This window comes from Physella acuta, unplaced genomic scaffold (genome assembly GCF_028476545.2).
Source record: "Physella acuta isolate Inbredline_101_S28 unplaced genomic scaffold, ASM2847654v3 ptg001651l, whole genome shotgun sequence".
In the NCBI taxonomy this organism is placed as follows: Eukaryota; Metazoa; Mollusca; class Gastropoda; family Physidae; genus Physella; species Physella acuta.
The window spans coordinates 74742-91568 of NW_026733165.1; the positions used below are offsets into that span (position 1 = coordinate 74742).

Consider the following 16827-nt stretch of genomic DNA (forward strand, 5'->3'; position numbering starts at 1 on the left):
TTATACTATTTTTATATTTTATAGTAATTATTTAATAATAAGTCAATAAATTATTCAATAGGCCACTATATAATATAGATTTTATATGATTTATAATATATAATATTAAATAATAAATAATTTATTAATATAGGCCTATCAGTTATAGTCATTTATTAGTAATTTAGTACAGTACAACCTATCACCCCCCCCACCCGTCATCACAAAAGCCAGACTTCCTAATTAATTAAAAAAATCCTGTAACATCTGCACCTATAAATCCCCCCCTCCCCCCCCCCCCCCCACACACACATTGCCTGTTGTATTTAACCAATAACTAATTGCACTATTTTGTTTTTTGACTTCAATTGAAAATTTAAGTGAAAGGTATAGATGTATGTGTATATATATCTATATATATATATATATATATATATATATATATATATATATATATATATATATATATATTAGTTTGCCCAATAAATTTGAAATAAAAAATCTTATATTAATGAGACATTGATAGGGCATAGGATGATTTTAGTAAACTGTATGTGCGTGTCATTTTCAAAACAACGAGATTGTATTTATTATCTTTTTTAATCCACAGTCCACCATACTGACATGTCTTTAAGAATTCAGCGTAACACAAAACTGTTTAAAGACATCTTTAACAGCATTTCCTGGTTATATGAAAAGTCACCCATAAAGAGGACTTTTATTACAAGTTGGAAAAGTAATCACTCAAGGCAACTTCACAAAAGAAAAACATTGCTAAGATATCTTTCTTTTTTTAAACAACAGAAAACAAACTTAATATGCAGTGAAAGAGCAAAATGTTTTAGTAATGTAAATTCTAAAGCACTAAACCACAAGTTACTCTCATTTCAAAAGTTTTCAAAAATATTCCGTTGCAATGTGCATAATTTACGGTTTTATATGTTTACAACACCATTATTAGTTTTGTGTCTAGAACTCAATTTAAACAAAACTGGAAGTGTATTTTTGTGTGTGGCAAATTGTGAGTCTGCTGTCCCTTCCCAAGACATACTGACTGGCGTACATGGACTACCAAAATATCCAGATGTTGAACAGTGTGCAGCCAGCAACTGGATTGCATTTAAAGACAGTTTTCTTTTATATTTAAGAGCAGCTCATCTGATTTGTGTCTTTTTCCCTTTACTAATTGGCTATCCTCTTATATGTGAGTGCAAATTTTGTTACTATCGTAGTAAAATATAATATACACATTATTTTACAATTTAAAATATAAAATCTAAAGTAATTTTTTTTCTCTTACTGAAGATAATTACATATCCTGATAATTAGAACTGACTAAAGCTGCATGCCATAAGCTGATGTTTAAAACTTTTATTAACAATAGACAAACATGTTGATATCTTTTAGATCTCAACCCATGGCTGTTCAATCAATGGTTAAAACTTTTGTATATGGCTGTTGAAAGATTGGGGGCAACTTTTATAAAGCTTGGCCAATGGGCAAGCACACGAAGAGACATATTTTCTAAAGAATTTTGTGATAAGTTTTCAAATTTGCATCACCGGGTACACCCTCATTCATGGTGGCATACAGAAAAGTCTTTAGAGCGAGCATATGGAAAGAACTGGAATGAAATAATCACATTGGATAAAAAACAGGAACCAATCGGATCAGGTTGTATAGGTCAGGTGGGCAACTTTATTTTTTTAAGCGGTGTTTGAATTAAAATAGTTTCTAAAAATGTAATTACTGTAATACTTTCGCTAACAGGTTTACAAAGGATTTATATCATCAGAATTCATCCCATCATCTTATGTAAGGGACAAAAAGGAACTGTCCAATAAACGTAAGGAGAAATAACATTTTACTAAAAGTCATAATAGCCTACACATCAGTCTGAATGTTGACTTAAATTTATTAATCTTTCTGTTTAATTAGTAAACATTTTGAAGTAGTTGTTAAATGTTAATTCCATAAGTTTAATATTTTGCACTGTGCACTGGTAGTATTAAAAACTGACAGTTTGAAAAATGTCAGTATTAATGATTGGTACTGGTAGTATTAAAAACTGACAGTTGGAAAAATGTCAGTTTAATGATTATATTTATTTAGTTTTATCATATTTTAAATAGTTTTGTATTTCTTTCAATCTTATCCCTAGATATCAAGGCTGATAATGCCAATGGTAGAGCTGATGCTGTTTTTCCTGTGGCTATAAAAGTAATGTTATAATTTATTATTTTGTTTATTTAGGCCATCTATAAAATAAAATAAAAATTACTAACAAGATTTTTGAAATATTTTTCCAGACATTTTGCTGCTAAACTATTAAAACACCCAAACTAAATCCCAGCATATAATGGTGTATATGGCAGGTGAAGTAAAGTTTCCATAACCTTGGCAAAGAAAGGGATAGTGTGGTCAATAATACAACCAGCCATCCTTACTATACCAAACACGATTCATGTACCCATCTGAGCTGAATGGACAGGGACATCCCACTGTCCATGATCCTAACCTGAGATACAGTAAGGCTGTCTCATAATTATACATGAAGTGAAGATGTCACTTGAACTTGTGTCACGCAAGTGACTTGACCAAGCAGATCCAGTCAGTGCTGTCAAACTTTAATCTCTTAAGATCTAATGTCCTTTATTAGCCTATGCAATACAAATTAAGAATGAAGAAGAAGCCTAGGCTGTTCCTGTTTTTTTAATTGTAAAAATATAAAAAAAGCCAACTTTATAATGCTAAATAATTACAAATATCCAGATTTTGCACCCAGATGTGGTAAAAACATTTGAAAGAGACTTGAGGCTAATGAAAAGTGCAGCAAAATATTTGACCAAGCTATTTCCCAAGCTACACTGGGCAAATCTCAATCAATGTGTTGAGGAGTTTGCTGTAACAATGCGTAAACAGGTTTGATGACATAGATTAAAAGTTTTATTTTCTTAGTTTGATAAGAGAATAGTTTTTTTTAACTAAAACATTATTTTTACGAATAAATAACAAAACTGATTTTTATAAAATAAATGGTTAATTTTTTCTTTAAAGCTAAAAAAAAACTTAAAACACATGACTATTTCTGTTCAGTTGGACATGGGTTATGAGTATCGATGTCTTGAAAAGTTTACCTCAGACTTCGCCTCATGTGATAACATTAGAGTACCACAACCAATAAAACATCTGTTGAGGAAGAATATTTTGGTCGAGACTTTTGAGGTAATGTATTTCTATCAGATTTAGCTTTTACTTAGTTGTAAACCATTAACAAATATAATAAAATTAGATGTTAATCATTTTACATTATCATTGTAATGACTATATAAATGTTAAAATTGAACAAATATGCTCAGCTAAAAAATATGTTTTTTAATTAATGTGGTAACTACTAAGCATTATGAGAATAATTCTAGTAAAAGATGTTTGTTTTATTAAATGCAGGAAGGAATTTGTATTGGAAATATTCTAAGAGACTCTATCTACCCAGAGGATGTGAAAATAAAACTTGCAAAGATTGGCATTGATGCATTATTTCAGATGGTAGATATTAATTCTTAAAATTGTTTTCATATTTTTAAAACCTTTAGGGTTAAACTTTTAAATCAAGAAATCCAATTGAATATTGGGATTTATTTTTTTATGATTATTGTCTTCTTATTCATGTTATTTTTCAATCACTTTGTTGTCCCCCCCTTAGTGTCATAATATAATGTACAATAGAGACATTTTAGTTTTAAACAGAATGCTAATTTAGCCCATTTTATTTGTTTAATCCCCACACCCTTTCCACTTCCTCCAAGGTGTTTGTGAACAACTTTGTTCATGCTGATCTTCACCCTGGGAATATTTTAGTTCAGAATTTGGAGTACTTTCGTGAACATGTAAGTCTGTAGATGTAAACAAAATGTGTGTACTTAAAAAGACCTGAGATCTAGAAAATGATTTTTAACTTTTTAAAACACCAATTAAAATTAAAAGACATGATAGTGAAGTTGGACTAAATACAGTAAGAAATACAGATAATCTTATTCTTAAAGAAATGAATTTAATAAAAGATTCACAAATAACCATATTTGTTGAGTATATTGGGGTAAAAATTATTGTATCCAGGACACCTCTGTTTCTCACAATGAAGAAGAAATGATGCCTTTGACAGCTGAGTCTGCTGATGAACACCCATTAAGGCTGGTTTTACTTGACTGTGGTATAACAGCTACACTAACATCTGAAGATAAACAAAAGTTTAGGGAAGTTTTTACAGCTGTGGTCAAAGGGGAAGTAAGTGTTGAAATTAAAATGTTTTGTTCATTAGGAGTATCGTTCTTAACACTGTTGTTAAACATTTTTATCTTGAATTAAAAAACATAAAAACTCTTATTAAACAAGCTTTTATATATGCACTAAAAATAAGAAAATAAAATAATTTTCTATAAATATATAGTAATGCACTATTATAATGAGTGGCACCCCTGTATATAACTATAAAGAAAAATTTGGGAGTCACATACCATGTTAGTAAATGGTAATGAATACATAGCATTGCAACCCATGTTGTTTTAATTTTAATCAAATATAATTGCATGACCAACAACGCTTGCACACAAAATGAATGCTTACTTTCCCTAACATGAATTAGGTACCCATCAGAGCTTTGTGGACTGTGAGATGTTCTACTGACTTGAACTTGGATTCAAACTTGAGACTTTTGGTTGGCAGTCGAACATTCTACTGCTAGGCCACGCTGTCCCACACTTAATATGCTAATCTTAAATTAGTTCAAAAAAATAAATTAAACACCTAGTTATGTTAAAGCAATGTCACCTTGAGTCTTTGCCTACCTGTCAAGTTTGAAATGTATCTGTATTAGTAGAAGCTGGTGAAATTTTGTTAGCAAGTTTTGACCCATGACAAGGCATGAAGAAAAAAGCAATCAAATTAAATAAAAGCTAGTAAAAACAACATTTTGTATTTCTCTGTTAGGGTGAGGCAGTTGCAGACTTATTTCTGTTCAAGTCAGCTGTGAATCTTTGTTCGAACCCTGAACTCTTTCGTAAAGAAATGGCTGGTGTAGTATCAGAGGGTAGAAAAAACTTGAAAAGTATTTCCAAGGTAAGCTAAAAATAATTATAATGAAATAGTTTCAAAAAGAGGCTAAAACATTGATAAAGTGGTGAAGTGGTTTCTCTATTTGATTAAAACAGGAAGTAGAGTTCAACATTTTAGGGCCACAGCAGTTTCTATTAGATGTTGATTGAAAAAGAGAGTTCTTTACTTAAATCAACCTAAGATCTGTGTTTTCAGAGATTCATAATTTATTAGCTGATTTGCTGCAGGTATAAATAAATTGTGGCCTCTGTAGAAGCCTGTAATATTGTAATAATTATAGCAATGTTTCTTTTTAAACCCGAATTGGACTTCAGTCTGTTATTTAATAAATAGTTTATGCTTTTGAAATGAGTTTGAACACTTTACATGCTTGTATGCTGTCCCATGGGAGACAACTTTGTGTTTGTTAGTCTACTCAGTGCATTGTAGTTTTAAATTAAAGTCGCCATTGATGTAAAAATCTTTTCAAGATTAAAGTTGCTGAACTGATGAATGAAGTATTTAATGTGCTGGCAAGACACAAGATTCAACTGGAAGCAAGTTTTGCTACAATTATTTTGGCCATCGCTATGTTGGAGGGGCTAGGCAGATCTCTGGATCCAAACCTTGATTTGTTGGATAAAGCCAAATATGTGCTGTTAGGGTCTTTCAGATAATTTAACTAAAGGTTGTATTTGATAACATTGTAATGTAAATGTTTTAAATCTTGTAAATTTAAAAACATAAATTGGCCTTTTTGTACAGTGTTTTTTTTAATAAATGTGCCATTTTGTAAATTTTTTTTAAATAAGTTGGTCTATTTGTAAAGTTATATGATGGTTCAGTGTTTAAAACTGGTGAATATTTTAATGTTTAAAATTATGGTTTGACTTGATCTTTTATGTTTTAAGTAAGTTGAAAGCTACAAGCTTATTAAACATCTTATAAATTATACACCTACATGCTAGCTGGGTTAGGCTTATTTTTTTTAGTTATCTATCAGGCAATAGCATGTTTTCTAATGAGTTATTTTACTGTTCTCTAGTGCGTATAAAAAATGACCTGTTTGTTTAGATTATGGAACATTGTATTGTACATGGAATATTCAATAATTCAAAACTGGTATTCAAAGAAAAAAAATACATATAGACAAAATGAAGAAATTGTTTTGAATGAAAAACAAATATATCGAAGAACAAAATGCATATATTTTTACTTATACTTCAAAGTTTAATGCATTACATATAGGTTTACCGATATCCTAATTTCATGATTACATTGTACTTGCTTTGCCATTTTAACATGCTATAAACAAAATTCTTGTGCAACCAAACGTACTTGGTACATAAAAAAACAGTACAGCTGAACACAATGAGATCAACACCGAAAGCTATCCAAAAATATTTTCTTATTTACTACACAAATGATGCAGGAAAATGCAAACCTAAGAGCTTTTAATAAAATAGATTTTAGACCCCCCCACCTCATAGAACACCTATCTTTTGAAATAAATTAAACTATTGACCATGTATGTAATACCAATGACTAGTCTACTAGCTGTGAACATTTATTCTCAATATCTGACTGTACTTATTGTGATACTGTAAACAATACAAAAGCTTTAAACCACCCACATGTAAAGATTAAAAAGAGTGCAAAGTTCATCCAGATAAAATTCCTGCCAATTTTGGTCAAACCAGTAAGATATTTAAAATATAACTAAGTGAACTAGTGTTATCATTTCTGTTAAAATTATTTACAGAAAATTTGGGCTACATTTTATTTTTATTTGGTCACCTAAGATTAAATGATTCTCTAAACTAAAAAAAAAATTTACCTAACAGCTAAACATTCTAATATCCTGAACATTTCATTGGACACAAGTACACAAACATAAACAGGAAGCAGAAGTCAACATTTTCCAACAAAGATCTTTTTTTCACTTTTTGTTTATAACCACATGAAAGACGATGGAGAAAAAAAAAACCTCACACAATTTCCTTGGCCTTTGATTAGTATGGGGTATTGATTCAACTTCGGAGGATGCTTTAAATTTATGTAATTGAACTAAAAGAACATGTACAAAATTTGATCAAAAGTAAGAAAAATTTGGTCCAACTGGTATGATTTCTGTCATCAGTGAAATGCAAAAAACTTGTGCTAAAATCAATGACAGCTCAAAAAGCACCAAAACAAAATATTTAGTGCTGTTTGATACGTCAAGCAATAAATAACCGTGATCAGTGAATGATTTTGTAAAGAAAAAATTAACTGCCTTACAAAATAATGAAAAAAGTATTCAAAACTTTAAAACAAACTGTTCTTGAATTATATCAACCAGAAACCTGAAATGCGTAACTAATTAAATCCCAGCAAAATAAAAACAACAACACATAAACAGTTATGCTCAAGGCAAATGAAGAAAGCAGTGGGGAATAAAACAAGACTCATTGGGACAAATAAAATTCACTTAGTGTTACATTCATTTCTTCATTTTCTATCAGAACATAACTATTTTTAAGCTTGATATTGAAAGATAATAATTCAGTAGAAAGAAATGGAATTCATTTAACCATTTAAAAACAGAATATATCTAAATAACATACTTTTTAAAATCTGACAGTTCACAAACATGATTGCAAGTATAATAATTTAGATCCTGAAATAAATAAAAAAAATTACCAGTGACAATATTTTAAGAATTACTTTCTTTTTTACAATTACAGAATAATCATGGAACAATTCAATAAAATGTGATGCTATTCTGTGAATATACAAGTGAAATGCTAATGATATCAGCAGTTTTTTAAATTATTGATTATATGTGACAAGCATATCAAGCTAAATCACAAAGACTCTGAAGTAAATGTTCTATCTCCTGAAGCGCCATCGTAATTAATGTTTTCATCTAAATATAATGTTGCCAAAATTTCATTCAATTTTCGTTTAAATAATTACTTGATTATCTGCTGGTGAGTATGATATGAATAACAATCTTAGATTAAAGCATTGCAAAAGATTAAAATAAATGTGAATATAAACAGCAAAAATGAGATTAAAATGACAGGATTAAATTTGAAAAACAAAATTCAACTTGTGCTAGAAAACCCGGCACAAAAGTAACAATGAAAATATGAAGATGTTTCACAATAGGAAAAAAGGTTTAAGATGTATGTCAATACTAGCTGTACAATATAATAATGCAGGGATGTATAGCTGTAGATATAAGAACAATGATCACATGGTTATTGAATAGTTTAAACTTAATTCACACAGTTAACATTTGTAAAAGAAAAAAAAAATTAACACCAAATAAAAAGTGAGATAAAAAGAACTAACAAAACAAATTTTTACAGCAAATAAAATGTGAGAGTAAAAAAAATGGTTTTTTTAAATTAATTTTTTTATAGTCAGCCAGAGCAAAGCACATTCACATCACCTTAAGCCAACAAAAGCAATTGGTTTAAGTAGAAACAGATTCTTCATTCACATTCTTAACATGCCAGTTCTTGGAACTTTTAACACCAGGAGTTATCAAGATTTATCACTCAGTTATCAATTAGTAATCAGTGACAAAGACAGATAATCAGCTACAGTAAAACTTTTTTTTATTGAGTCATTTTTTGCTTGTCTTATTAGGCTATTATTTTTCAGTTCTCATAACAAATTTTTACCTTGTCTTTACATAATATTTTAAATGTCAAGTTATGGTTGATAATAGTACAAGATTATGATGCAAACATTTTTGTTGTATAAGAAGCTTATAGGGTCTAAACTTGTAAAAGATTGTAAAAGATTATAGCCTTACAATCAAGCAAATATTTTAAAGAGAATTTTACACAGAAAACGGCACAAAATATACATTTCTTTTGCTATAGTTTAAAAGTAACAAACCAAAGCTGTTTTTTTAGTTCTAAAGGGAAATAAGAATCAAGTTTAAGTATGTAAGTTAATGAAATTCAAAATAGTGTATTTTTATGGATGAAATTGTTGAAAAAAATATGGGACTTGTATATTTTTTAACCTGTACTCTATTAGAAAGTTTTGGAAAGATTGCGTTTAACATAGTCGAAGTAAAACATCTTCATTGAAAATATGTAAAGACAGAGTTAAGCTATCACTGCATAATTACTGATTCAAGTAACAGTCACACAAACTTGTATCTTACAGCAAATAAACAAAACCTGCCAAAACTTCCTATTTTTGGAAATTAAATTAAAAATCCAGTTTCAACTTTGTAGCAACCATTTAAAACTTCAATATTTTGACAGTAACACATGTAACTTGTTTAAAATCAGCTACATCTACATGTTGGTTGACCAATCCAAACAGCCAAAGCTGCAATTGTTATTATTCAAAATAGTACAACAAATTACTGAAACTAAATAAAATAATTATATTTTTCTGAAAAGTCATCCTAACACAGTGATGTCATTAAAAAGCTCACAAATGACGCATGAACAAAAGGTTGACTGGCATTTATTTTACATCATATAACATTCCATCATATAAAACAGCAAGAAATAAATTAGCTACAACATCCTTGGTTAGAGGCTTTGGACTTTTTATGCAAATCTACAGAGTTCGTAGGCTGTGGTCTGATTTCTAACTGGTCTTCTAGCTCACGCAACCGCGACACAGCCGAGACAAATGCTAGCTCAACGTTTACTGAGTCTTTTGCACTGGTTTCAAAGTATGGCAAGTTTCCGTTCCTACTGCACCAAGATTTAGCCACTTCCTCCGATACATCACGTTCAGGTATGTCCACCTTATTACCTATGATTACGAAAGGAAACGGCGACCCTTCCTGGATATCAGCGTAATACAGGAACTCCTTTTTCCACATTAGAAGATTTTCAAAACTTTTCCTATCATCCACAGCGTATGTCAACATGCAGATGTCTGCCCCTCGATAGAATGGAGTTCTTAAGGATTTAAATCTCTCTTGACCCGCTGTGTCCCAAATCTGCATTGTGTAGTTTTCTCCAGCCACCTGCACATAGAAGAGCACAATCATTTTTCTAAGTTTTTGTTAAAAACTATGTACTTAGTTTATGGTTATATTGGAAAATAGACTTGAAATGTACCTAATTTTCAATAAGAAAAAATGCAAAGAAATTTAATAAAAAACAGAACAAGTTAAACAATTGCAGGTGGGACTAACTATTTGATGGTTTGACACAATCAAACTTACTCAGACTGTTACATCTTTATTGAGGAATTCAATAAATCAAACTTACTGTTACATCTTTATTGAAGAATTCAACAAATCAAACTTACTGTTACATCTTTATTGAGGAATTCAACAAATCAAACTTACTGTTACATCTTTATTGAGGAATTCAACAAATCAAACTTACTGTTAAATCTTAATTGAGGAATTCAACAAATCAAACTTACTGTTACATCTTTATTGAGGAATTCAACAAATCAAACTTACTGTTAAATCTTAATTGAGGAATTCAACAAATCAAACTTACTGTTACATCTTTATTGAGGAATGCAACAAATCAAACTTACTGTTAAATCTTTATTGAGGAATTCAACAAATCAAACTTACTGTTACATCTTTATTGAGGAATTCAATAAATCAAACTTACTGTTACATCTTTATTGAGGAATTCAATAAATCAAACTTACTGTTACATCTTTATTGAGGAATTCAACAAATCAAACTTACTGTTACATCTTTATTGAGGAATTCAACAAATCAAACTTACTGTTACATCTTTATTGAGGAATTCCACTCCTATTGTGTGAAAAGACTGCGAGTCAAATTTGTTACTAACAAAGCGATTCATCAAAGAACTTTTGCCCACACCCCCATCACCAAGTAGTACCACCTTCAACAACTTAGACCGCCCTGACATGGTGCTTGAACAATTCAGTATCCTGAAATTAAAGGCAGACAGTTATGTTGCTTCCGAATACCAATTTTAGAACTAATGTTTATAGACAATCACAAACACACTAGCAAAAATAGTTGCACAAGTTAGGCAGAGCTTCTTTTTCTTCCTTCTTAATATGTGAAGCTTGCAGCCCATTCAACTAGTCCAAAAACTGCAGACAACTGAGCATACATCTACAACTCAACAGGCAATCCAAATAATTTTTCTCTGAGTGAGCATCACAAATTGCATTAAAAAGTTAAAACTAAATTTATTCTTTATTCTTACTGTGTGAGATTAAAAGTAAATGGTGGGGTTGATTAAGTTTGGAATGACAGCTTTTAACAAGGGGTCAAGATTTCTTAAAACATCTTTGATCGAGTTTTAGAAAACTGCCTGTCAGCAATAGCCTGATCCCTTAGTCACTTGTTGAGTCCAGAAAGTATACCCTCTATCAGCTGATTGATGTGTTGTAAAAATAGCTTGACAAGTGACACACCAGGTAAAAAAAAGATCTATTATTTATAGCACCTCCCTCAACCTTTATTTAAAGGATCAATATGTTTGGTTTCACTTTTTCAACATCATAAAAATATGATCACTAAAAACATTTTATAAGATAGTTTACACTTGATAAATATTAAATAATAAATAACTTATACTCTACTGTAAAAAAATTACTTTTTTCGGAGTTATAATAAAGTTAATTGCAAGAATCTGTTATATTGTTACACATTAATAAGCCATAAGGGCCATTAAAATATTCCATTACTTAGTGCAGCAATTAAAATACAAAGATTTGCAGCTAGCTCTAACCATAACACCAACCAACCCAGTAACATGAAGCCATGGCCTAGCAGAACAGAGCTAGATAGCTAACCCAAAAGTCTAAAGTTCCAATCCTGGTTCAAGCCAGTAGAATGTCCATGAGTCCACACAGCGCTGATGGGGACTTAACTCAAGTTAGGCAAAGTAAAGGTGGCTGGGCATAGTGCTGAGCACACTATCCCTTTATATGTCGAGGTCACAGAAATAGGTGAACTCTACTTCACTTGCCCCACGGACCGTCTGGTTTAAAAAAGGAACGTTACATCAAGTAACATATTAAATAATTTATTAACTAGTGCATTAGTTTGTACTAGTTGTAGTAATGTTGGTGCTGGCCAAATATGCAGGAATCTATATGGTGTTATCCAACAGATGTCTGTTATCAAGGAGGAAGTAAAAAATCCACTTCCTGTTTGTTCTAGAAAAAACCCCCAAATGCTTGAAAAATGATGTAATAGCTTTCTTGTTCTACCCATTATTGCATGCATTTAAACAGGTTACATCAGTTATGACGTCAAGTTACAACAGTTACAAAGTTGCAAGTATCCGTTAGAAAGATGCTTGCTAAGTAATCAATGGAGACTATTAATAATTTCAATAATAACATATTTAATAATAGTATTAAACATAAAAGATAATGGCTCAAATTTTATATCTTCTATTTGTGTTCTATTTATGTTGCACCAGTTAATTCCAAAATTATTTTATTCCACCTTATATGTTTAAAAATTCTTTTTTTACAAACTTTGTTTAAAATCTTTTATTTATTCTTTCTCCTACAACATAATAAAATTATTACTATTACTACTACATGCTCAGCAGATCTGCTTGTTTAAATGTTTTGTCATGTTTTCTCATTCTTCCACCTTGAAGACCATTACCAAGTTCTATTATCTCCTAAAGGTAGCATAGTTTTTTTATGCAGATCGATGATAAAACAATTCACATAAAGAAAAGCAAAAAAGCAAACAAGTTGTTTTTTTAAAAAGATTAATGCTAATTACTAAATTAGGATGAGTTCTCCGACAACATGAGGGAAAACACCATGCTTCTTGCTTTACATAATTAAACCTATGAATTTTAGTTTAATGAGATTTAATGCAAGACACCATGCTTCTTGCTTTACATAATTAAACCTATGAATTTAGTTTAATGAGATTTAATGCAAGACTATAAAGAAATGGATGATCTCCTTTTATGCCAAAACAACTAGTGACTTTTTGCATTGTTTATGGTATTTTACCCATTAAAATACTACTAATAGTCATTAAAACAAATATTTTCAATAAAAGTGTTTATTAGCAGAGTATACCACATAATGTTTTTTTCAATACATGTCCAAGCCTTGTCAGAAAAATCAACACAGACATAGTAAATGGTTAGAAATCTTTTTTAGCACATATTAAAATTAAAAATAACACAGCTACTGGGCAAAGTGCTGACCACACTATCTCTTCATATGCCGAGGTCATAGAAGCAAGCGAACTCTACTTCACTTGCCCTATAAACTGTCAGGTTTGGAAGGGAACTTTACTTACTACAGCTACTGAAAGTCGGTTTTATGCCAATTCAAAACACCAACCTACTACTGGTACCTTGAAAGCACAATGTAAATTAAGTTTATCAGCAGCAAGGTAAATCTATATTCTATATTAAATTATCTCATCTATAATCTATACATAGCCATTATCGCAGATGCTGTTTTTTTTTGCATGAAAAAAACTTTACAGTACTATACACTGTACTCTGTGTACACTATAGATACACTCACTGTACTCTGTGTACACTATAGATACACTCACTGTACTCTGTGTACACTATAGATACACTCACTGTACTCTGTGTACACTATAGATAAACTCACTGTACTGCATATGCTACAGACTGTATACATGATGTTAGGTACTAGTATCTAGATCTACATTTTTAGGTTAGGTAGGTGACTTGGGTGGTTCCAACTCAAAAGTTGAGTTATCTGACATTTATGTTAGGGTTGCAATACATGTGTACTGTCATGAACTTCATCATAAAGGTTTACTCACTAATGGTGCACAGTACACTGAGTTCAGACAATGGACTAAATCTAATGATTTTTAGATAGAATAGAGTAGGCATCCTCATTAATTTTGTCAGCTTTTCAGAGTTGTAGGCCTAGAACTCTGGCCCCAACGGATGATTGAGGATACCAATGTCCGATAATAGACTTTTCTGAAAATAGGTGTTAGGTTTTTAATTGTAAACTTGTCTAGTTTTATGGTTAGAAATTATTAGGATTAGGCATATGGAAGGACTAGGGCTCACGCGGGTTGGGGGATGATATTTAGAATCGTCCCTTTGAATCCCGGACAAATCATCCCCCAGCGTGGCCTCAACCAACCGGTGGCCCTTTTTAGCTCCAAAAACGCTGTGTTGTTTACGCATCGCGTGACATCATTGTGATGCCAGCCGCCAACCAAAATGCCAAGAAAGCGTGTGTTTGGTTGGTTGGCGGCAGATACAATGAAATCTCAAGTTTTTCCCTAAATTTTTACCATTAACCATTAGGACTATACTATCGAGATAGACTAGATCTAGTGCTAGTCAATCTAGTCTAGGTCTAGAATCTAGCTTAGTTAGCTGGACTAGCATCGGTCTCTGTTAAAAAAAACCCACCAATGAATCTGGATCTAACTAACTAATGTCGTTAACAAGTAAGTAGAATCACTAGACAATTAATTGAATAGTCAAAAGGTAGAACAGTGGGTAGATTCTAGATCGAAATATAGAATCTATGGTCTAGCCATTCGTCTTGAGTCTACAGTTGAATAGCCACTCTCCATTCTATTGTTTTTGTTATTCGGAAGTGGGTGTCATCTCCCTTACGACTAAGATTTAGATTCCAGAGAAAAATCCGTGTATAGATCTACCCCTTCCCTTCCTATGAGAAAAATATTAGAATTTAATTAAAATTTAAAGAAGTTATATTAACCTAAAAACTTACAATATTTTTAAAAAGTCAGTGACATACGACGTTATTGAGTGACACAGACTTCGAAATCCAAGTAAGCCACCATTATTGTTGACTGACGTCACTAATCATGTGACTTTAGTCATGCGACAAGCCATTTTCCAAGCTGAAAAGAAGTCATTGAAAAATTATTGCATACGGTTATGGGTTTGGTTTTTATTGACCAATTCACCAACCGATATTTTAAAAACGTTTTTATCAAATTATAGCGAAAAATATAGATCTAATAACACTTAGACTATATGTGCAGGCCTTTACTCCTAAACCCGGTTTAATTTAAATTACAAAATGTGATTTACACGAAAATTAAAACTAGTTTTCAATGCGCATTTCATTAAAAAAAACAACGTTTCAAGACAGCAAAACACACAATAACGCTGTTGCATTACATTTAGATTCTAAATGAAAAACAGAGATAAGTAGATCGCCTAGAAACAATTAAAGCATTAAAAAATATTAAAGTCTTTGTAGACATTAAGGGGTCATCCATAAATGACGTCACGCTTTTTTTGACGATTTTTACCTCCCCACTCCCCTCCGTCACACGTAGTCACAAAAAACCAGACCCCCCCCCTAAAATGACGTCACACCTCAGCCTACAACCCCCCCCCCCCCCTCAAAATTGCTATTGAATTTTTCTTGAAACATCGACATTTTTCCAAAATCTTGTCAGAACTCTGTCAACATAGAGTATTTTGATAAATTCCTATTACAATTCATTAAAACCGTTTTCTAAAACGCGAAAAAAACACTAAACCTCGTTTTCTAACATTGCTTTTTTATAATGCAAAAGTGTGACGTCACACACACTGAACCTCCCCCTCCCCCTCATCACACACTGTCACAACATTACGGACCCCCCCCCCCCCCCTCCCCCTACGAGTATGATGTCATTTATGGACGACCCCTAATTGTAAAAAAAACAACGCACACGAAACCACGAAAACGAGCCGGGTGTTTTAAAATTAAACTAGTCTAGATCTACCTTTTCATGAGGAGCAGAAAACATAATTCCATAAAATAAAATTCTTTATCTTGCGTTTAATTTTGTTATTGTGTTTTTTGGAGGCTAATTACTTTTTGTTTCTCTGTTGACATTTTAATAACATTTCCAGTATCTCTACATGAAAAATATAATCAAAAGTAATAGACCTATTAATGAATAGCTAGTTTCCTTAAATGAATATCCTAGATCTAGAAACAAATAATCGGCACGAGGTGTGTAGCACGGTGTGCTTTTAACTGCATTTTATTTTGTCCTGGGTTTTGGATAGGTTATTATTAATAAAGGGGAAGTAATCCAATTTGCAAACTTATTCAGTTACAAAAGCTACTTATTTCCCCTGGCATGTCAAAGATTTCAATGCTAAGTTTTGAATAGCTTATTTAAGTTTATATTCAGTGTGACACTTTTGAGACGGAGAGTGACAACAAATTGCCTATAGTTTTAGCAAACAATATATATAGTTGTTGATGGAGGGGGGCCGGGGTTGACACCTTGGGTGACCACCCCGAGTGTCCCCCGACCTAGTAACGCAACTGATGATAGGCATGTACTTTGTTAAGAATATACTAAAATAGATGAATAAAAAAAGTAACAATACGGAGTTATATAGACAGACATTTATATTATGTTACGGTCAAAGCCCGAAGTCGGCCAAAGCGCGCATTGGCCGGCTAATAAGTGCTTTGGCCGACTTCGGTCGGGCTTTAACCGTAACACACACACAAACACACACACACACACACACACACACACACACACATATATATATATATATATATATATATATATATATATATATATATATATATATATATATATATATATATATATATATATATATATATATATATATATGTATGTATACAAAAAACGATCTGATGTTGTTCATTTCAAACAAAACCACAAATAACGCTTGCAAAGCAACAGCCATTAGTAAAAAGCAAAGTAAGATGCGTTTATAGTGCTATCAATATGTACAGTGAGGACTAAATTTGGACCACGCACCTATCACATTTTCGCACATGTGA

At 31.5% G+C, this 16827-nt stretch overlaps 2 protein-coding genes across 3 annotated transcripts; one reads left to right on the top strand and one right to left on the bottom strand.

The window, feature by feature from the left end:
• Nucleotides 1-589: 589 nt before the first annotated feature.
• Nucleotides 590-6034, top strand: LOC131929571 (putative aarF domain-containing protein kinase 2). Its single transcript, XM_059285839.1, has 11 exons — nt 590-1183; nt 1387-1667; nt 1750-1825; nt 2141-2199; nt 2752-2901; nt 3076-3204; nt 3427-3525; nt 3786-3866; nt 4096-4263; nt 4966-5094; nt 5562-6034. Exons 1-11 carry the CDS (start codon nt 604-606, stop codon nt 5745-5747), a joined length of 1938 nt encoding a protein of 645 aa, XP_059141822.1. The 5' UTR covers nt 590-603; the 3' UTR covers nt 5748-6034.
• Nucleotides 6035-6265: 231 nt separating this feature from the next.
• LOC131929569 (ras-related protein Rab-9A) lies at nt 6266-14876 on the bottom strand. 2 transcript variants are annotated; one of them, XM_059285837.1, is made up of 4 exons: nt 14767-14859; nt 12080-12204; nt 10791-10962; nt 6266-10063 (listed from the first exon to the last, which is right to left on the bottom strand). In XM_059285837.1, the coding sequence occupies exons 3-4, from the start codon at nt 10938-10940 to the stop codon at nt 9599-9601; spliced, it is 615 nt and encodes a 204-aa protein (XP_059141820.1). In that variant the 5' UTR covers nt 10941-10962; nt 12080-12204; nt 14767-14859; the 3' UTR covers nt 6266-9598. The 2 variants fall into 2 exon arrangements, with proteins under 2 accessions (XP_059141820.1, XP_059141821.1); XM_059285838.1 differs by lacking the exon at nt 12080-12204 and having other exon boundaries at nt 14767-14876.
• Between the last annotated feature and the right edge of the window lie 1951 nt (nt 14877-16827).